This window comes from Hyla sarda, chromosome 1, assembly GCF_029499605.1.
Source record: "Hyla sarda isolate aHylSar1 chromosome 1, aHylSar1.hap1, whole genome shotgun sequence".
Lineage (NCBI taxonomy): Eukaryota > Metazoa > Chordata > Amphibia > Anura > Hylidae > Hyla > Hyla sarda.
The window spans coordinates 17,821,271-17,845,353 of record NC_079189.1 but is presented as its reverse complement, the minus strand read 5'-3'; the positions used below and the strand labels follow the sequence as shown (position 1 = coordinate 17,845,353).

At 41.6% G+C, this 24,083-nt stretch overlaps 1 protein-coding gene across 3 annotated transcripts in view; it reads left to right on the top strand.

Moving 5' to 3' along the window:
- DYSF (dysferlin) overlaps window positions 1-24,083 on the top strand; it is a 438,078-nt gene that overhangs the window by 87,048 nt on the left and 326,947 nt on the right. For all 3 annotated transcript variants that reach the window (XM_056552799.1, XM_056552788.1, XM_056552789.1), the window contains exon 3: window positions 7,795-7,886. In XM_056552799.1, the coding sequence (XP_056408774.1) occupies window positions 7,795-7,886 (92 nt within the window). The remainder of the gene's footprint in view (window positions 1-7,794; window positions 7,887-24,083) is intronic.

Here is a 24,083-nt window from a genome sequence, read left to right as displayed (position 1 = left end):
AAAGGCTCAGATACACTGCACCAGTGTTTCCCAAGCAGGGTACCTCCAGCTGTTGCAAAACTACAACTCCCACCATGCCCGGACAGCCTATGGCTGTCCGGGCATGCTGGGAGTTGTGGTTTTGCAACAGCTGGAGGCACCCTGCTTGGGAAACTCTGCACTGCACAGTATTATACATGATAGACTCAGATACACTAAATTGCAGATAGATACACGGAACTGTATCACACAGTAGAAAATATGTGTCACGCCGGATAGGCTTAGATACACTGGACAGTATCACACATTATATTCTTAGGTATACAGACTACAGACTAGGTGAAATGTATCATATTATGATGTATCTCATTTGTTAGACTTAGATACAATAGGGCAGTGTTTGCCAGCCTTTCTCAGCCTGAGGCACACGCTGTAAAAAACATTTCAACGGGGCACACTGACACCCCCTCATATGCAGGGCGTTGTATATAGGATCCCCTGTAGTTAGGTTTCCCTCTGTATATAGGGTCCCCTGTAGTTAGGTTTCCCTCTGTATATAGGGTCCCCTGTAGTTGGGTTTCCCTCTGTATATAGGGTCCTCTGTAGTTAGGTTTCCCTCTGTATATAGGGTCTCCTGTAGTTAGGTTTCCCTCTGTATATAGGGTCCCCTGTAGTTAGGTTTCCCTCTGTATATAGGGTCCCCTGTAGTTAGGTTTCCCTCTGTATATAGGGTCCCCTGTAGTTAGGTTTCCCTCTGTATATAGGGTCCCCTGCAGTTAGGTTTCCCTCTGTATATAGGGTCTCCTGTAGTTAGGTTTCCCTCTGTATATAGGGCCCCCTGTAGTTAGGTTTCCCTCTGTATATAGGGTCCTCTGTAGTTAGGTTTCCCTCTGTATATAGGGTCCCCTGTAGTTAGGTTTCCCTCTGTATATAGGGTCCCCTGTAGTTAGGTTTCCCTCTGTATATAGGGTCCCCTGTAGTTAGGTTTCCCTCTGTATATAGGGCCCCCTGTAGTTAGGTTTCCCTCTGTATATAGGGTCCTCTGTAGTTAGGTTTCCCTCTGTATATAGGGTCTCCTGTAGTTAGGTTTCCCTCTGTATATAGGGTCCCCTGTAGTTAGGTTTCCCTCTGTATATAGGGCCCCCTCTGTAGTTAGGTTTCCCTCTGTATATAGGGTCCTCTGTAGTTAGGTTTCCCTCTGTATATAGGGTCCCATGGAGTTTGGTTTCCCTCTGTATATAGGGTCCCCCTGTAGTTAGGTTTCCCTCTGTATATAGGGTCCTCTGTAGTTAGGTTTCCCTCTGTATATAGGGTCCCCTGTAGTTAGGTTTCCCTCTGTATATAGGGTCCCCTGTAGTTAGGTTTCCCTCTGTATATAGGGTCCCCTGTAAGGGTCCCTTTGTAGTTAGGTTTCCCTCTGTATATAGGGTCCCTCTGTAGTTAGGTTTCCCTCTGTATATAGGGTCCTCTGTAGTTAGGTTTCCCTCTGTATATAGGGTCCTCTGTAGTTAGGTTTCCCTCTGTATATAGGGTCCTCTGTAGTTAGGTTTCCCCTCTGTATATAGGGTCCCCTGTCGTTAGGTTTCCCTCTGTATATAGGGCCCCCTGTAGTTAGGTTTCCCTCTGTATATAGGGCCCCCTGTAGTTAGGTTTTCCTCTGTATATAGGGCCCCTCCTCTGTAGTTAGGTTTCCCTCTGTATATAGGGTCCCCTGTAGTTAGGTTTCCCTCTGTATATAGGGTCCCCCTGTAGTTAGGTTTCCGTCTGTATATAGGGGTCCTCTGTAGTTAGGTTTCCCTCTGTATATAGGGTCCTCTGTAGTTAGGTTTCCCTCTGTATATAGGGTCCCCTGTAGTTAGGTTTCCCTCTGTATATAGGGTCCCCTGTAGTTAGGTTTCCCTCTGTATATAGGGCCCCCTGTAGTTAGGTTTCCCTCTGTATATAGGGTCCCCTGTAGTTAGGTTTCCCCTCTGTATATAGGGTCCCCTGTAGTTATGTTTCCCTCTGTATATAGGGTCCCCTGTAGTTAGGTTTCCCTCTGTATATAGAATCCTCTGTAGTTAGGTTTCCCTCTGTATATAGGGTCCCCTGTAGTTAGGTTTCCCTCTGTATATAGGGTCCCCTGTAGTTAGGTTTTCCCCTCTGTATATAGGGTCCCCTCTGTAGTTAGGTTTCCCTTTGTATATAGGGTCCTCTGTAGTTAGGTTTCCCTCTGTATATAGGGTCCTCTGTAGTTAGGTTTCCCTCTGTATATAGGGTCCTCTGTAGTTAGGTTTCCCTCTGTATATAGGGTCCTCTGTAGTTAGGTTTCCCTCTGTATATAGGGTCCCCTGTAGTTAGGTTTCCCTCTGTATATAGGGTCCCCTGTAGTTAGGTTTCCCTCTGTATATAGGGTCCTCTGTAGTTAGTTTCCCTCTGTATATAGGTCCTCTGTAGTTAGGTTCCCTCTGTATATAGGGTCCCCTCTGTAGTTAGGTTTCCCTCTGTATATAGGGTCCTCTGTAGTTAGGTTTCCCTCTGTATATAGGGTCCTCTGTAGTTAGGTTTCCCTTTGTATATAGGGTCCTCTGTAGTTAGGTTTCCCTCTGTATATAGGGTCCTCTGTAGTTAGGTTTCCCTCTGTATATAGGGTCCCCCTGTAGTTAGGTTTCCCTCTGTATATAGGGTCCCCTGTAGTTAGGTTTCCCTCTGTATATAGGGTCCCCTGTAGTTAGGTTTCCCTCTGTATATAGGGTCCCCCTGTCAGTTAGGTTTCCCTCTGTATATAGGGGTCCTCTGTAGTTAGGTTTTCCTCTGTATATAGGGTCCCCTGTAGTTAGGTTTCCCTCTGTATATAGGGTCCCCTGTAGTTAGGTTTCCCTCTGTATATAGGGTCCCCTGTAGTTAGGTTTCCCTCTGTATATAGGGTCCCCTGTAGTTAGGTTTCCCTCTGTATATAGGGTCCCCTGTAGTTAGGTTTCCCTCTGTATATAGGGTCCTCTGTAGTTAGGTTTTCCTCTGTATATAGGGTCCCCTGTAGTTAGGTTTCCCTCTGTATATAGGGTCTCCTGTAGTTAGGTTTCCCTCTGTATATAGGGTCCCCTGTAGTTAGGTTTCCCTCTGTATATAGGGTCCCCTGTAGTTAGGTTTCCCTCTGTATATAGGGTCCTCTGTAGTTAGGTTTCCCTCTGTATATAGGGTCCTCTGTAGTTAGGTTTCCCTCTGTATATAGGGTCCTCTGTAGTTAGGTTTCCCTCTGTATATAGGGTCCTCTGTAGTTAGGTTTCCCTCTGTATATAGGGTCCTCTGTAGTTAGGTTTCCCTCTGTATATAGGGGTCCCCTGTAGTTAGGTTTCCCTCTGTATATAGGGTCCCCTGTAGTTAGGTTTCCCTCTGTATATAGGGTCCCCTGTAGTTAGGTTTCCCTCTGTATATAGGGTCCCCCTGTAGTTAGGTTTCCCTCTGTATATAGGGTCCTCTGTAGTTAGGTTTTCCTCTGTATATAGGGTCCCCTGTAGTTAGGTTTCCCTCTGTATATAGGGTCCCCTGTAGTTAGGTTTCCCTCTGTATATAGGGTCCCCTGTAGTTAGGTTTCCCTCTGTATATAGGGTCCCCTGTAGTTAGGTTTCCCTCTGTATATAGGGTCCCCTGTAGTTAGGTTTCCCTCTGTATATAGGGTCCTCTGTAGTTAGGTTTTCCTCTGTATATAGGGTCCCCTGTAGTTAGGTTTCCCTCTGTATATAGGGTCTCCTGTAGTTAGGTTTCCCTCTGTATATAGGGTCCCCTGTAGTTAGGTTTCCCTCTGTATATAGGGTCCCCTGTAGTTAGGTTTCCCTCTGTATATAGGGTCCTCTGTAGTTAGGTTTCCCCTATGTATATAGGGTCCTCTGTAGTTAGGTTTCCCTCTGTATATAGGGTCCCCTGTAGTTAGGTTTCCCTCTGTATATAGGGTCCCCTGTAGTTAGGTTTCCCTCTGTATATAGGGTCCTCTGTAGTTAGGTTTCCCTCTGTATATAGGGTCCCCTGTAGTTAGGTTTCGCTCTGTATATAGGCCCCCCCTGTAGTTAGGTTTTCCCTCTGTATATAGGGTCCTCTGTAGTTAGGTTTCCCTCTGTATATAGGGTCCCCTGTAGTTAGGGTTTCCCTCTGTATATAGGGTCCCCTGTAGTTAGGTTTCCCTCTGTATATAGGGTCCCCTGTAGTTAGGTTTCCCTCTGTATATAGGGTCCTCTGCAGTTAGGTTTCCCTCTGTATATAGGGTCCCCCTGTAGTTAGGTTTCCCTCTGTATATAGGGTCCCCTGTAGTTAGGTTTCCCTCTGTATATAGGGGTCCTCTGTAGTTAGGTTTCCCTCTGTATATAGGGTCCCCCTGTAGTTAGGTTTCCCTCTGTATATAGGGTCCCCTGTAGTTAGGTTTCCCTCTGTATATAGGGTCCCCTGCAGTTAGGTTTCCCTCTGTATATAGGGTCCCCTGTAGTTAGGTTTCCCTCTGTATATAGGGTCCCCTGTAGTTAGGTTTCCCTCTGTATATAGGGCCCCCTGTAGTTAGCTTGAACCCTGTAGGTATCTTTCCCTCCATATTTAGGGTCCCCTGTATTTTGCTTGCCCCCCTGTAGGTAACTTTCCCCTGTATGTAGGAGTCCCCTATAGTTACCTTGACGCCAGTAGGTAGCTCTCCCCCCCCCCATTTAGAGGGGCCCCCGTTAGGTAGCTTTCCCCCTTTATATAGGGCCCCCCTGTAGTTATCTTTCCCCCTGTAGGTAGCTCCCCCCAGTATATAGGGACCCCCTGTAATTACCTTTCCTCCTGTAGGTAGCTCCCCCCAGTATATAGGGCCCCCTTGTAGTTACCTTTCCCCCTGTAGGTAGCTCCCCCCCCAGTATATAGGGCCCCCCCCCCTGTAATTACCTTTCCCCCTGTAGGTAGCTCCCCCCCCAGTATATAGGGCCCCCCCTGTAATTACCTTTCCCCCTGTAGGTAGGGCCCCCCTGTAATTACCTTTCCCCCTGTAGGTAGCTCCCCCCAGTATATAGGGCCCCCCTGTAATTACCTTTCCCCCTGTAGGTAGCTCCCCCCAGTATATAGGGCCCCCCCTGTAGTTACCTTTCCCCCTGTAGGTAGCTCCCCCCAGTATATAGGGCCCCCTTGTAATTACCTTTCCCCCTGTAGGTAGCTCCCCCCCCAGTATATAGGGTCCCCCTGTAATTACCTTTCCCCCTGTAGGTAGCTCCCCCCAGTATATAGGGCCCCCTGTAGTTACCTTTCCCCCTGTAGGTAGCTCCCCCCAGTATATAGGGCCCCCTTGTAATTACCTTTCCCCCTGTAGGTAGCTCCCCCCCCCAGTATATAGGGTCCCCCTGTAATTACCTTTCCCCCTGTAGGTAGCTCCCCCAGTATATAGGGCCCCCTTGTAGTTACCTTTCCCCCTGTAGGTAGCTCCCCCCCCCAGTATATAGGGGCCCCTGTAATTACCTTTCCCCCTGTAGGTAGCTCCCCCCCAGTATATAGGGCCCCCTATAATTACCTTTCCCCCTGTAGGTAGCTCCCCCCAGTATATAGGGCCCCCTATAATTACCTTTCCCCCTGTAAGTAGCTCCCCCCCAGTATATAGGGCCCACCTGTAATTACCTTTCCCCCTGTAGGTAGCTCCCCCCAGTATATAGGGCCCCCTATAATTACCTTTCCCCCTGTAGGTAGCTTCCCCCAGTATATAGGGCCCCCTATAATTACCTTTCCCCCTGTAGGTAGCTCCCCCCCAGTATATAGGGCCCCCTATAATTACCTTTCCCCCTGTAGGTAGCTCCCCCCCAGTATATAGGGCCCCCTTGTAGTTGCCTTTCCGCCTGTAGGTAGCTCCCCCCCCCCAGTACATAGGGCCCCACTGTAATTACCTTTCCTCCTGTAGGTAGCTCCCCCCCCCCCCGGTATATAGGACCACCCTGTAGTTACCTTTCCCTCTATGGAAAGGAGTCCCTCCCCCAGAAATAAAACCCATACTCACCTTGGTTCCCCTGCCTCATCTGGATTTTCTGCAGCCCCTAGAGGCAGCAGGACACTCTTCTGGTTCCGGCCTCTAGTGGCCACAGGTGGTGTCACTAGAGGTCGGAAGCCCCTTGGGACTTTAGAGCTAGAACACGCTAGGATAATATGCCACACAGCACCTGGCGCTTCACTATCTATCTCACCAGACTGCCACAGCACTACTGGGGGGCCTCAGTGACACTATATCATACCTGTTAGATTAGATACATTTAGCATCACAGTATCACATGGGATTAGATACACTGGTTTAGCAGGATGGCTTTGATACACTTACTTAAACAGTATCACACAGGATCAAATACACTGAATCCTTAGTAAAGTATCACCCTGAACTAGATACACTCGGCAGTATAATATCACACAGGATTAGATACACTCTGCAGTATAGTATCACACTGGATTAGATACACTCTGCAGTATAGTATCACACTGGATTAGATACACTCTGCAGTATAGTATCACATTGGACTAGATACACTCTGCAGTATAGTATCACACTGGATTAGTTACACTCTGCAGTATAGTATCACACTGGATTAGTTACACTCTGCAGCATAGTATCACACTGGATTAGATACACTCTGCAGCATAGTATCATACTGGATTAGATACACTCTGCAGTATAGTATCACACTGGATTAGATACACTCTGCAGCATAGTATCACACTCGATTAGATACACTCTTCAGCATAGTATCACACTGGATTAGATACACTCTGCAGTATAGTATCACACTGGATTAGATACACTCTGCAGTGTAATAGCACACTAGATTAGATACACTCTGCAGTATAGTATCACACTGGATTAGATACACTCTGCAGTAAATTATCACACTGGATTAGATACACTCTGCAGTATAGTATCACACTGGATTAGATACACTCTGCAGTATAGTATCACACTGGATTAGATACACTCTGCAGTATAGTATCACACTGGACTAGATACACTCTGCAGTATAGTATCACACTGGATTAGATCCACTCTGCAGTATAGTATCACACTGGATTAGATACACTCTGCAGTATGTTATCACACTGGATTAGATACACTCTGCAGTATAGTATCACACTGGATTAGATACACTCTGCAGTGTAATAGCACACTAGATTAGATACACTCTGCAGTATAGTATCACACTGGATTAGATACACTGCAGTAAATTATCACACTGGATTAGATACACTCTGCAGTATATTATCACTCTCGATTAGATCCACTCTGCAGTAAATTATCACACTGGATTAGATACACTCTGCATTATAGTATCACACTGGATTAGATACACTCTGCAGTATAGTATCACACTGGATTAGATACACTCTGCATTATAGTATCACACTGGATTAGATACACTCTGCAGTAAATTATCACACTGGATTAAATACACTCTGCAGTATATTATCACTCTCGATTAGATACACTCTGCAGCATAGTATCACACTGGATTAGATACACTCTGCAGCATAGTATCACACTGGATTAGATACACTCTGCAGTATAGTATCACACTGGATTAGATACACTCTGCAGCATAGTATCACACTGGATTAGATACACTCTGCAGTATATTATCACTCTCGATTAGATACACTCTGCAGCATAGTATCACACTGGATTAGATACACTCTGCAGTATAGTATCACACTGGATTAGATACACTCTGCATTATAGTATCACACTGGATTAGATACACTCTGCAGCATAGTATCACACTGGATTAGATACACCAGCTCCCTTTTCTTGTGTGATATGAATACACTGCCTCATTGTCTGTATCTGTCCTGTAGGGCTTCGAGTGGGATCTGAAGGGCGTTCCCCTGGACACTAATGCAGAACTGTTTGCGGCTGTCAAGGACCATGAGACCATGGGGAGGAACCGGTAATATAACAGTGTCACCTGTCATCCATTGTGACATCATAGGGAATACGTCAGGACAGCAGGATACTGCGGTGTATACAGACTCGGGGGACAGGGACACAGTATCACTGGTTTATATGACCTACACTCTTCTATGTAAAACCCCAGCAAAACACAAGGGGGCGCTCCGTCTGGGAAAAAAGGTTCAGTCTTCAGAGGTGACGCTCATTCTTTACTGTAAGAGCAGGGGTGGATTCTCTACAACAGTGGTCTCCAACCTGCGGACCTCCAGATGTTGCAAAACTACAAATCCCAGCATGCCCGGACAGCCAACGGCTGTCCGGGCATGCTGGGAGTTGTAGTTTTGCAACATCTGGAGGTCCGCAGGTTGGAGACCACTACTCTACAATAAGAGCCTTGAAGGTGTAGAATAGTAACCTCTGGGTCTTTACAGTAAGAGCTGTGAATCTGTGGAATAGTCACGTCAGGTCGTGCTGGGAGTTGTAGTTTCCCAAAAGTCTGTTTATGGGCCTGGATATTAAAGGGTTACTCCACTGGTCAGCCTTCTGGCTGCGTTCGGAACATTTAAGGGGTTATCCAGGATTTTTTATATATATATATATATATATATATATATATATATATATATATATCAACTGGCTCCAGAAAGTTAAACAGATTTGTAAATGACTTCCATAAAAAAAAAAATCTTAATCCTTTCAGTACTTATGAGCTGCTGAAGTTGAGTTGTTCTTTTCTGTCTAAGTGCTCTCTGATGACACCTGTCTCGGGTGATGTCCAGAGTAGAAGCAAATCCCCATAGCAAACCCCTTCTACTTTGTGCAGTTCCCGAGACAGACAGAGATGTCAGCAGAGAGCACTGTTGTCAGAAAGAAAAGAACAACTCAACTTCAGCAGCTCATAATTATTGGAAGGATTAAGATTTTTTAATAGAAGTCATTTACAAATCTGTTTTAACTTTCTGGAGCCAGTTGATATATATAGATATATATATATAAAAAAATGTTTTTCCTGGAATACCCCTTTAAAGGACATCTGATAGGGTATGAATTATAGATTACGGGTGGGGGGGTCCGAGCGCTGGGGCCCCCGGGGATCTCCTGGATGTGGCTGCAGCAGTATGCTGGAAAGGGGGCATTCCGTCCCCGCATGACGCGGCGGCTGACACGCCCCCTCCATATACCCCATAGAGATACATGGAGGGGGCGTGTCTTCCGTGGCTTTCTGCTGGGGACGAAACTTCACTTGCTGCAGACTGCCGCGGCCCCGTCCAGGAGAACCCCGGGGGCCCCAGCGCTCGAACCCCCCGTGATCTATAACTTATCCCCTATCCTTTGGATAGGGGATACATTATTTTGTGCTGGAATACTCCTTTAAGTTCCCCTTTCCTGGCCAGTTTAAGTTTTCAGTCCATGGCTCAAATCAGCACAGGTGCTGAAGACAGCTCAGACTGGGCTAACAAAAAGGTACCACTCGGTTAGCAGAAGAGGCTGTAAGGAACATGAGCTCTGATGGGAGTTGGAGTCCTGAGTTATGCTGCCTCTTAAGGGACATGCGGATTGACGTGTGAGGAAGACATCTTGAGGCCTATAGTTTGGTCGAGTGACTGGTAGAAAGTCACCTGTATAGTCCTAGAATGTGAGGATTAGTTATCTCTTTGATGAGAAGGATTTACTTTGTATTTATTTTGCTGAAGGAAAATGCTGTATGTTTATTCTGTGGTGAAAATAAAGAGAGGAAATGCCCTGTGTGAACTATAGGTCTGCGGCACTGCCTCTGACTGCTGTATGGCCATAATTTGTCTGGCTCTACAGAGCTAATCTCCCACATAGGTATATATAGATGGATAGATATGAGATAGATAGATAGATAGATAGATATGAGAGAGATAGATATGAGATAGATAGATAGATAGATAGATAGATATGAGATAGATAGATATGGGATAGATAGATAGATAGATAGATATGAGAGAGATAGATATGAGATAGATAGATAGATATGAGATAGATAGATATGAGATAGATAGATATGAGGTAGATAGATAGATATGAGATAGATAGACAGATATGAGATAGATATGAGATAGATAGATATGAGGTAGATAGATATGAGATAGATAGATATGAGATAGATAGATAGATAGATAGATATGAGATAGATAGATATGAGATAGATAGATAGATAGATAGATATGAGATAGATATGAGATAGATAGATATGAGATAGATAGATAGATATGAGAGAGATAGATATGAGATAGATAGATAGATAGATATGAGAGAGATAGATATGAGATAGATAGATAGATAGATATGAGATAGATATGAGATAGATAGATATGAGGTAGATAGATATGAGATAGATAGATATGAGATAGATAGATAGATATGAGATAGATAGATATGAGATAGATAGATAGATAGATATGAGATAGATATGAGATAGATAGATATGAGATAGATAGACAGATAGATATGAGATAGATAGATAGATATGAGATAGATAGATATGAGATAGATAGATATGAGATAGATAGATAGATAGATATGAGATAGATAGATATGAGATAGATAGATATGAGATAGATAGATAGATAGATAGATAGATAGATAGATATGAGATAGATAGATAGATATGAAATAGATAGATATAAAATAGACAGATATGAGATAGATAGATAGATATGAGATAGATAGATATGAGATAGGTAGATAGGTATGAGATAGATAGATAGATATATATGAGATAGATAGATAGATCGATATGAGATAGATAGATATGAGATAGATAGATCGATATGAGATAGATAGATCGATATGAGATAGATAGATAGATATGAGATAGATAGATATGAGATAGATAGATATAAAATAGACAGATATGAGATAGATAGATAGATATGAGATAGATAGATAGATAGATAGATATGAGATAGATAGATATGAAATAGATAGATATGAGATAGATAGATATGAGATAGATAGAGATGAGATAGATAGATAGATATGAGATAGATAGATAGATATGAGATAGATATGAGATAGATAGATAGATAGATATGAGATAGATAGATATGAGATAGATAGATAGATATGAGATAGATAGATATGAGATAGATAGATATGAGATAGATAGATAGATAGATAGATATGAGATAGATAGATAGATATGAGATAGATATGAGATAGATAGATAGATATGAGATAGATAGATATGAGATAGATAGATATGAGATAGATAGATATGAGATAGATAGATATGAGATAGATATGAGATAGATAGATAGATAAATAGATATGAGATAGATAGATATGAGATAGATAGATAGATAGATATGAGATAGATATGAGAATAGATAGATATGAGGTAGATAGATATACAGATATGAGAATAGATAGATAGATAGATGTGAGATAGATAGATATGAGATAGATAGATATGAGATAGATAGATATGAGATAGATAGATAGATAGATATGAGATAGATAGATAGATATGGGAGATAGATATGAGATAGATAGATATGAGATAGATAGATATGAGATAGATAGATATGAGATAGATAGATAGATAGATAGATAGATATGAGATAGATAGATAGATATGAAATAGATAGATATAAAATAGACAGATATGAGATAGATAGATAGATAGATATGAGATAGATAGATATGAGATAGGTAGATAGGTATGAGATAGATAGATAGATATATATGAGATAGATAGATAGATCGATATGAGATAGATAGATATGAGATAGATAGATCGATATGAGATAGATAGATCGATATGAGATAGATAGATAGATATGAGATAGATAGATATGAGATAGATAGATATGAGATAGATAGATAGATAGATATGAGATAGATAGATATAAAATAGACAGATATGAGATAGATAGATAGATATGAGATAGATAGATAGATAGATAGATAGATATGAGATAGATAGATATGAAATAGATAGATATGAGATAGATAGATATGAGATAGATAGAGATGAGATAGATAGATAGATATGAGATAGATATGAGATAGATAGATAGATATGAGATAGATAGATAGATATGAGATAGATAGATATGAGATAGATAGATAGATAGATATGAGATAGATAGATATGAGATAGATAGATAGATATGAGATAGATATGAGATAGATAGATATGAGATAGATAGATATGAGATAGATAGATATGAGATAGATAGATATGAGATAGATAGATATGAGATAGATATGAGATAGATAGATAGATAAATAGATATGAGATAGATAGATATGAGATAGATAGATAGATAGATATGAGATAGATATGAGAATAGATAGATATGAGGTAGATAGATATACAGATATGAGAATAGATAGATAGATAGATGTGAGATAGATAGATATGAGATAGATAGATATGAGATAGATAGATATGAGATAGATAGATAGATAGATATGAGATAGATAGATAGATATGGGAGATAGATATGAGATAGATAGATATGAGATAGATAGATATGAGATAGATAGATATGAGATAGATAGATAGATAGATAGATAGTCTGCCCACAGTTTGGCTCTAGATAGCTCAGTCTACTGCCCCAGGACTAGACAGATTGCTTTTCTATAGGGAACATTACATTCTACAGTATAACAGACAAGAATTCTAAATAAAATATCCGGACATCTGATCGTAAGCTGAGAAGTTATTTAGTTGTTCATTGGTGAAGAATAAGTCTTTATCTGAAAAGATTGGCGGCGGCGGCACAACCGGTGACCAAGTATACGGGGGCAGATACTTTCCTGTAATATCTGGGATCTTTGCTCATATATTCTTGTTTCCATTATCTAACATTACATTGTGTTTAATGATAGAAACCCAATCATTGTTTCAGATGCGGAAAAATAGGTGGGGGGCAAATACTTTTTCACAAAACCTTAGTCAGATGACATAACACTGGTCTGTGTATATTGTAGGTTCTGTGGGTATACGGTTACAGCCTAGAGATCACACTGAGATGGCTGCTGGGTGATGCGGTGCCCAGTGGGGATTCTTCTACGGAAGGAACACGGCCCAATATTCTCCAGTTTTCTGTGAATTCAGCTTTCACTTCCTCGTGTTTATTTATATCTTCAGATTTCGTAACATTTGTGATTTCCTGAAAAATACATGGAACCCGCCTGCCAGGAAGAGCTGTAAGACCTGTGCCCCATCTTCAAATGCTGAACTATGAGCCGCACTGTCATTCCATTCACCAGATACAATAATCATTGTAAAAGGGGAACTCTGCTTATATATGTACTGACCATAGGCAAGGGATTACAATCACAGTCATCACTATACTGCCGCTATGTATTTACCAGTAACTATATTAATACTGCCCCTATGTACAATGATACAGCTACTATAATACTGCTCCTATATACAAGAATATAACTACTATAATACTGCTCCTATATACAAGAATAGAACTACTATAATACTGCTCCTATATACAAGAATATAACTACTATAATACTGCTCCTTTATACAAGAATATAACTACTATAATACTGCTCCTATATACAAGAATATAACTACTATAATACTGCTCCTATATACAAGAATATAACTACTGTAATACTGCTCCTATATACAAGAATATAACTACTATAATACTGCTCCTATATACAAGAATATAACTACTATAATACTGCTCCTATGTACAAGAATATAACTACTATAATACTGCTCCTATATACAAGAATATAACTACTATAATACTGCCTCCTATATACAAGAATATAACTACTATAATACTGCTCCTATATACAAGAATATAACTACTATAATACTGCTCCTATATACAAGAATATAACTACTATAATACTGCTCCTATATACAAGAAGATAACTACTATAATACTGCTCCTATATACAAGAATATAACTACTATAATACTGCTCCTATATACAAGAATATAACTACTATAATACTGCCTCCTATATACAAGAATATAACTACTATAATACTGCTCCTATATACAAGAATATAACTACTATAATACTGCTCCTATATACAAGAATATAACTACTATAATACTGCCTCCTATATACAAGACTCTAACTACTATAATACTGCTCCTATATACAAGAATATACCTACTATAATACTGATCCTTTATACAAGAATATACCTACTATAATACTGCTCCTATATACAAGAATATAACTACTATAATACTGCTCCTATATACAAGAATATACCTACTATAATACTGCTCCTATATACAAGAATATAACTACTATAATACTGCTCCTATATACAAGAATATACCTACTATAATACTGCTCCTATATACAAGAATATAACTATTATAATACTGCTCCTATATACAAGAATATAACTACTATAATACTGCTCCTATATACAAGAATATAACTACTATAATACTGCTCATATATACAAGAATATACCTACTATAATACTGCTCCTATATACAAGAATATACCTACTATAATACTGCTCCTATATACAAGAATATAACTACTATAATACTGCTCCTATATACAAGAATATAACTACTATAATACTGCTCCTATATACAAGAATATAACTACTATAATACTGCTCCTATATACAATAATATAACTACTATAATACTGCTCCTATATACAAGAATATAACTACTATAATACTGCTCCTATATACAAGAATATAACTACTATAATACTGCTCCTATATACAAGAATAAAACTACTATAATACTGCCTCCTATATACAAGAATATAACTACTATAATACTGCTCCCTATATACAAGAATATAACCACTATAATACTGCTCCTATATACAAGAATATAACTACTATAATACTGCTCCTATATACAAGAATATAACTACTATAATTCTGCTCCCTATATACAAGAATATAACTACTATAATACTGCCTCCTATATACAAGAATATAACTACTATAATACTGCTCTTATATACAAGAATATAACTACTATAATACTGCTCCTATATACAAGAATATAACTACTATAATACTGCCTCCTATATACAAGAATAAAACTACTATAATACTGCCTCCTACAGTATGTACAAGAATATAACTACTATAATACTGCCTCCTATATACAAGAATATAACTACTATAATACTGTCTCCTATGTACAAGAATATAACTGCTATAATACTGCTCCTATATACAAGAATATAACTACTATAATACTGTCTCCTATGTACAAGAATATATCTACTATAATACTGCTCTTATATACAAGAATATAACTGCTATAATACTGCTCCTATATACAAGAATATAACTAGTATAATACTGCTCCTATATACAAGAATATAACTACTATAATACTGCCCCTATATACAAGAATATAACTACTATAATACTGCTCCTATATACAAGAATATACCTACTATAATACTGCTCCTATATACAAGAATATAACTACTATAATACTGCTCCTATATACAAGAATATACCTACTATAATACTGCTCCTATATACAAGAATATAACTACTATAATACTGCTCCTATATACAAGAATATACCTACTATAATACTGCTCCTATATACAAGAATATAACTACTATAATACTGCTCCTATATACAAGAATATAACTACTATAATACTGCTCCTATATACAAGAATATAACTACTATAATACTGCTCCTATATACAAGAATATAACTACTATAATACTGCTCCTATATACAAGAATATAACTACTATAATACTGCTCCTCTTTACAAGAATATACCTACTATAATACTGCTCCTATATACAAGAATATAACTACTATAATACTGCTCCTATATACAAGAATATAACTACTATAATACTGCTCCTATATACAAGAATATAACTACTATAATACTGCTCCTATATACAAGAATATACCTACTATAATACTGCTCCTATATACAAGAATATAACTACTATAATACTGCTCCTATATACAAGAATATAACTACTATAATACTGCCTCCTATATACAAGAATATAACTACTATAATACTGCTCCTATATACAAGAATATAACTACTATAATACTGCCCTCTATATACAAGAATATAACTCCTATAATACTGCCCCTATATACAAGAATATAACTACTATAATACTGCCTCCTATATACAAGACTCTAACTACTATAATACTGCTCCTATATACAAGAATATACCTACTATAATACTGATCCTTTATACAAGAATATACCTACTATAATACTGCTCCTATATACAAGAATATAACTACTATAATACTGCTCCTATATACAAGAATATACCTACTATAATACTGCTCCTATATACAAGAATATAACTACTATAATACTGCTCCTATATACAAGAATATACCTACTATAATACTGCTCCTATATACAAGAATATAACTATTATAATACTGCTCCTATATACAAGAATATAACTACTATAATACTGCTCCTATATACAAGAATATAACTACTATAATACTGCTCATATATACAAGAATATACCTACTATAATACTGCTCCTATATACAAGAATATACCTACTATAATACTGCTCCTATATACAAGAATATAACTACTATAATACTGCTCCTATATACAAGAATATAACTACTATAATACTGCTCCTATATACAAGAATATAACTACTATAATACTGCTCCTATATACAATAATATAACTACTATAATACTGCTCCTATATACAAGAATATAACTACTATAATACTGCTCCTATATACAAGAATATAACTACTATAATACTGCTCCTATATACAAGAATAAAACTACTATAATACTGCCTCCTATATACAAGAATATAACTACTATAATACTGCTCCCTATATACAAGAATATAACCACTATAATACTGCTCCTATATACAAGAATATAACTACTATAATACTGCTCCTATATACAAGAATATAACTACTAAAATTCTGCTCCCTATATACAAGAATATAACTACTATAATACTGCCTCCTATATACAAGAATATAACTACTATAATACTGCTCTTATATACAAGAATATAACTACTATAATACTGCTCCTATATACAAGAATATAACTACTATAATACTGCCTCCTATATACAAGAATAAAACTACTATAATACTGCCTCCTACAGTATGTACAAGAATATAACTACTATAATACTGCCTCCTATATACAAGAATATAACTACTATAATACTGTCTCCTATGTACAAGAATATAACTGCTATAATACTGCTCCTATATACAAGAATATAACTACTATAATACTGTCTCCTATGTACAAGAATATATCTACTATAATACTGCTCTTATATACAAGAATATAACTGCTATAATACTGCTCCTATATACAAGAATATAACTAGTATAATACTGCTCCTATATACAAGAATATAACTACTATAATACTGCCCCTATATACAAGAATATAACTACTATAATACTGCTCCTATATACAAGAATATACCTACTATAATACTGCTCCTATATACAAGAATATAACTACTATAATACTGCTCCTATATACAAGAATATACCTACTATAATACTGCTCCTATATACAAGAATATAACTACTATAATACTGCTCCTATATACAAGAATATACCTACTATAATACTGCTCCTATATACAAGAATATAACTACTATAATACTGCTCCTATATACAAGAATATAACTACTATAATACTGCTCCTATATACAAGAATATAACTACTATAATACTGCTCCTATATACAAGAATATAACTACTATAATACTGCTCCTATATACAAGAATATAACTACTATAATACTGCTCCTCTTTACAAGAATATACCTACTATAATACTGCTCCTATATACAAGAATATAACTACTATAATACTGCTCCTATATACAAGAATATAACTACTATAATACTGCTCCTATATACAAGAATATAACTACTATAATACTGCTCCTATATACAAGAATATACCTACTATAATACTGCTCCTATATACAAGAATATAACTACTATAATACTGCTCCTATATACAAGAATATAACTACTATAATACTGCCTCCTATATACAAGAATATAACTACTATAATACTGCTCCTATATACAAGAATATAACTACTATAATACTGCCCTCTATATACAAGAATATAACTCCTATAATACTGCTTCTATATACAAGAATATAACTACTATAATACTGCTCCTATATACAAGAATATAACTACTGTTACGCCGAGCGCTCCGGGTCCCCGCTCCTCCCCGGAGCGCTCGCTTCACTCTCCCCGCTGCAGCGCTCCGGTCAGATCCACTGACCCGGGGCGCTGCGATTCCGCTGCCAGCCGGGATGCGATTCGCGATGCGGGTAGCGCCCGCTCGCGATGCGCACCCCGGCTCCCGTACCTGACTCGCTCTCCCTCGGTCCTGTCCCGGCGCACGCGGCCCCGCTCCCTAGGGCGCGCGCGCGCCGGGTCTTTGCGATTTAAAGGGCCACTGCGCCGCTGATTGGCGCAGTGATTCCAATTAGTGTCTTCACCTGTGCACTTCCCTATATCACCTCACTTCCCCTGCACTTCCTTGCCGGATCTTGTTGCCATTGTGCCAGTGAAAGCGTTCCTTGTGTGTTCCTAGCCTGTGTTCCAGACCTCCTGCCGTTGCCCCTGACTACGATCCTTGCTGCCTGCCCCGACCTTCTGCTACGTCCGACCTTGCTTCTGTCTACTCCCTTGTACCGTGCCTATCTTCAGCAGCCAGAGAGGTTGAGCCGTTGCTAGTGGATACGACCTGGTCACTACCGCCGCAGCAAGACCATCCCGCTTTGCGGCGGGCTCTGGTGAAAACCAGTAGTGGCTTAGAACCGATCCACTAGCACGGTCCACGCCAATCCCTCTCTGGCACAGAGGATCCACTACCTGCCAGCCGGCATCGTGACAGTAGATCCGGCCATGGATCCCGCTGAAGTTCCTCTGCCAGTTGTCGCTGACCTTACCACGGTGGTCGCCCAGCAGTCACAACAGATAGCGCAACAAGGCCAACAGCTGTCTCAACTGACCGTTATGCTACAGCAGTTACTACCACAGCTTCAGCAGTCATCTCCTCCACCGGCTCCTGCACCTCCTCCGCAGCGAGTGGCCGCTCCTGGGCTACGCCTATCCTTGCCGGATAAATTTGATGGGGACTCTAAGTTTTGCCGTTGCTTTCTTTCCCAATGTTCCCTGCATCTGGAGATGATGTCGGACCTGTTTCCCACTGAAAGGTCTAAGGTGGCTTTCGTAGTCAGCCTTCTGTCTGGAAAAGCCCTGTCTTGGGCCACACCGCTCTGGGACCGCAATGACCCCGTCACTGCCTCTGTACACTCCTTCTTCTCGGAAATCCGAAGTGTCTTTGAGGAACCTGCCCGAGCCTCTTCTGCTGAGACTGCCCTGTTGAACCTGGTCCAGGGTAATTCTTCCGTTGGCGAGTATGCCGTACAATTCCGTACTCTTGCTTCAGAATTATCCTGGAATAATGAGGCCCTCTGCGCGACCTTTAAAAAAGGCCTATCCAGCAACATTAAAGATGTTCTGGCCGCACGAGAAATTCCTGCTAATCTACATGAACTTATTCACCTAGCCACTCGCATTGACATGCGTTTTTCCGAAAGGCGTCAGGAACTCCGCCAAGATATGGACTCTGTTCGCACGAGGCGTTTCTTCTCCTCGGCTCCTCTCTCCTCTGGTCCCCTGCAATCTGTTCCTGTGCCTCCCGCCGTGGAGGCTATGCAGGTCGACCGGTCTCGCCTGACACCTCAAGAGAGGACACGACGCCGTATGGAGAACCTCTGCCTGTACTGTGCTAGTACCGAACACTTCCTGAGGGATTGTCCTATCCGTCCTCCCCGCCTGGAAAGACGTACGCTGACTCCGCACAAAGGTGAGACAGTCCTTGATGTCTACTCTGCTTCTCCACGTCTTACTGTGCCTGTGCGGATGTCTGCCTCTGCCTTCTCCTTCTCTACTGTGGCCTTCTTGGACTCTGGATCTGCAGGAAATTTTATTTTGGCCTCTCTCGTCAACAAGTTCAACATCCCAGTGACCAGTCTCGCCAGACCCCTTTACATCAATTGTGTAAACAATGAAAGATTGGACTGTACCATACGTTTCCGCACGGAGCCCCTTCTTATGAGCATCGGATCTCATCACGAGAGGATTGAACTTTTGGTCCTCCCCAATTGCACCTCGGAAATTCTCCTTGGACTTCCCTGGCTTCAACTTCATTCCCCAACCCTGGATTGGTCCACTGGGGAGATCAAGAGTTGGGGGTCCTCTTGTTCCAAGAACTGTCTAAAACCGGTTCCCAGTAACCCTTGCCGTAACTCTGTGGTTCCTCCAGTAACCGGTCTCCCTAAGGCCTATATGGACTTCGAGGATGTTTTCTGCAAAAAACAAGCTGAGACTCTACCTCCTCACAGGCCTTATGATTGTCCTATCGACCTCCTCCCGGGCACTACTCCACCCCGGGGCAGAATTTATCCTCTCTCTGCCCCAGAGACTCTTGCCATGTCTGAATACGTCCAGGAGAATCTAAAAAAGGGCTTTATCCGTAAATCCTCCTCTCCTGCCGGAGCCGGATTTTTCTTTGTGTCCAAAAAAGATGGCTCCCTACGTCCTTGCATTGACTACCGCGGTCTTAATAAAATCACGGTTAAGAACCGCTACCCCTTACCCCTCATCTCTGAACTCTTTGATCGCCTCCAAGGTGCCCACATCTTTACTAAATTGGACTTAAGAGGCGCCTATAACCTCATCCGCATCAGAGAGGGGGATGAGTGGAAAACGGCATTTAACACCAGAGATGGACACTTTGAGTATCTGGTCATGCCCTTTGGCCTGTGCAACGCCCCTGCCGTCTTCCAAGACTTTGTTAATGAAATTTTTCGTGATCTGTTATACTCCTGTGTTGTTGTATATCTGGACGATATCCTAATTTTTTCTGCCAATCTAGAAGAACACCGCCAGCATGTCCGTATGGTTCTTCAGAGACTTCGTGACAATCAACTCTATGCCAAAATTGAGAAATGTCTGTTTGAATGCCAATCTCTTCCTTTTCTAGGATATTTGGTCTCTGGCCAGGGACTACAGATGGATCCAGACAAACTCTCTGCCGTCTTAGCTTGGCCACGCCCCTCCGGACTCCGTGCTATCCAACGCTTTTTGGGGTTCGCCAATTATTACAGGCAATTTATTCCACATTTTTCTACCGTTGTGGCTCCTATCGTGGCTTTAACCAAAAAAAATGCTGATCCCAAGTCTTGGCCTCCTCAAGCAGAAGACGCCTTTAAACGACTCAAGTCTGCCTTTTCTTCGGCTCCCGTGCTCTCCAGACCTGACCCTTCCAAACCCTTCCTATTGGAGGTTGATGCCTCCTCAGTGGGAGCTGGAGCTGTTCTTCTACAAAAAAATTCTTCCGGGCATGCTGTCACTTGTGGTTTTTTCTCTAGGACCTTCTCTCCAGCGGAGAGGAACTACTCCATCGGGGATCGAGAGCTTCTAGCCATTAAATTAGCACTTGAGGAATGGAGGCATCTGCTGGAGGGATCAAGTTTTCCTGTTATTATCTACACCGACCACAAGAACCTCTCCTACCTCCAGTCTGCCCAACGGCTGAATCCTCGCCAGGCCCGGTGGTCTCTGTTCTTTGCCCGATTTAATTTTGAGATTCACTTTCGTCCTGCCGATAAGAACATTAGGGCCGATGCTCTCTCTCGTTCCTCGGATGCCTCAGAAGTTGAACTCTCTCCGCAACACATCATTCCACCTGACTGCCTGATCTCCACTTCTCCTGCCTCCATCAGGCAAACTCCTCCAGGAAAGACCTTTGTTTCTCCACGCCGACGCCTCGGAATCCTCAAATGGGGTCACTCCTCCCATCTCGCAGGTCATGCGGGCATCAAGAAATCTGTGCAACTCATCTCCCGCTTCTATTGGTGGCCGACTCTGGAGACGGATGTTGTGGACTTTGTGCGAGCCTGCACTATCTGTGCCCGGGATAAGACTCCTCGCCAGAAGCCCGCTGGTTTTCTTCATCCCCTGCCTGTCCCCGAACAGCCTTGGTCTCTGATTGGTATGGATTTTATTACTGATTTACCCCCTTCCCGTGGCAACACTGTTATTTGGGTGGTCGTTGATCGATTCTCCAAAATGGCACATTTCATCCCTCTTCCTGGTCTTCCTTCTGCGCCTCAGTTGGCTAAACAATTTTTTGTACACATTTTTCGTCTTCACGGGTTGCCTACGCAGATTGTCTCGGATAGAGGCGTCCAATTCGTGTCTAAATTCTGGAGGGCTCTCTGTAAACAACTCAAGATTAAATTAAATTTTTCTTCTGCATATCATCCCCAGTCCAATGGACAAGTAGAAAGAATTAACCAGATCTTGGGTGATTATTTGCGACATTTTGTTTCCTCCCGCCAGGATGACTGGGCAGATCTCCTTCCATGGGCCGAATTCTCGTATAACTTCAGGGTCTCTGAATCTTCCTCCAAATCCCCATTTTTCGTGGTGTACGGCCGTCACCCTCTTCCCCCCCTCCCTACCCCCTTGCCCTCTGGTCTGCCCGCTGTGGATGAAATTTCTCGTGACCTTTCCATCATATGGAGAGAGACCCAAAATTCTCTCTTACAGGCTTCATCACGCATGAAGAAGTTCGCGGATAAGAAAAGAAGAGCTCCTCCCGTTTTTTCCCCTGGAGACAAGGTATGGCTCTCCGCTAAATATGTCCGCTTCCGTGTCCCTAGCTACAAGTTGGGACCACGCTATCTTGGTCCTTTCAAAATTTTGTGTCAAATTAATCCTGTCTCTTATAAACTTCTTCTTCCTCCTTCTCTTCGTATCCCTAATGCCTTTCACGTCTCTCTTCTCAAACCACTCATCCTCAACCGTTTTTCTCCCAAATCTGTTCCTCCCACTCCTGTTTCCGGCTCCTCGGACATCTTCTCTGTCAAAGAGATCTTAGCTTCCAAAAAGGTCAGAGGGAAAACTTTTTTTTTAGTGGACTGGGAGGGTTGTGGTCCTGAAGAGAGATCCTGGGAACCTGAGGACAACATCCTAGACAAAAGTCTGCTCCTCAGGTTCTCAGGCTCTAAGAAGAGGGGGAGACCCAAGGGGGGGGGGTACTGTTACGCCGAGCGCTCCGGGTCCCCGCTCCTCCCCGGAGCGCTCGCTTCACTCTCCCCGCTGCAGCGCTCCGGTCAGATCCACTGACCCGGGGCGCTGCGATTCCGCTGCCAGCCGGGATGCGATTCGCGATGCGGGTAGCGCCCGCTCGCGATGCGCACCCCGGCTCCCGTACCTGACTCGCTCTCCCTCGGTCCTGTCCCGGCGCGCGCGGCCCCGCTCCCTAGGGCGCGCGCGCGCCGGGTCTTTGCGATTTAAAGGGCCACTGCGCCGCTGATTGGCGCAGTGATTCCAATTAGTGTCTTCACCTGTGCACTTCCCTATATCACCTCACTTCCCCTGCACTTCCTTGCCGGATCTTGTTGCCATTGTGCCAGTGAAAGCGTTCCTTGTGTGTTCCTAGCCTGTGTTCCAGACCTCCTGCCGTTGCCCCTGACTACGATCCTTGCTGCCTGCCCCGACCTTCTGCTACGTCCGACCTTGCTTCTGTCTACTCCCTTGTACCGCGCCTATCTTCAGCAGCCAGAGAGGTTGAGCCGTTGCTAGTGGATACGACCTGGTCACTACCGCCGCAGCAAGACCATCCCGCTTTGCGGCGGGCTCTGGTGAAAACCAGTAGTGGCTTAGAACCGATCCACTAGCACGGTCCACGCCAATCCCTCTCTGGCACAGAGGATCCACTACCTGCCAGCCGGCATCGTGACAACTACTATAATACTGCTCCTATATACAAGAATATAACTACTATAATACTGCTCCTATGTACAAGAATATAACTACTATAATACTGCCCCCCATATACAAGAATATAACTACTATAATACTGTCTCCTATATACAAGAATATAACTACTATAATACTGCTCCTATATACAAGAATATAACTCCTATAATACTGCTTCTATGCTGACCCACCACACTCCTATGTTGAGTTACACATTCTGTTCCTGCAGTACAATAATACAATGTGATGGGGAATCGTTGTCCTGTTATTACTTCCGCTGTGGTGACATATAGAGTCATATAAACATTCCATAACACACAAGCCTTGCTTTACCGCTGCCTCTTAAAATCTCA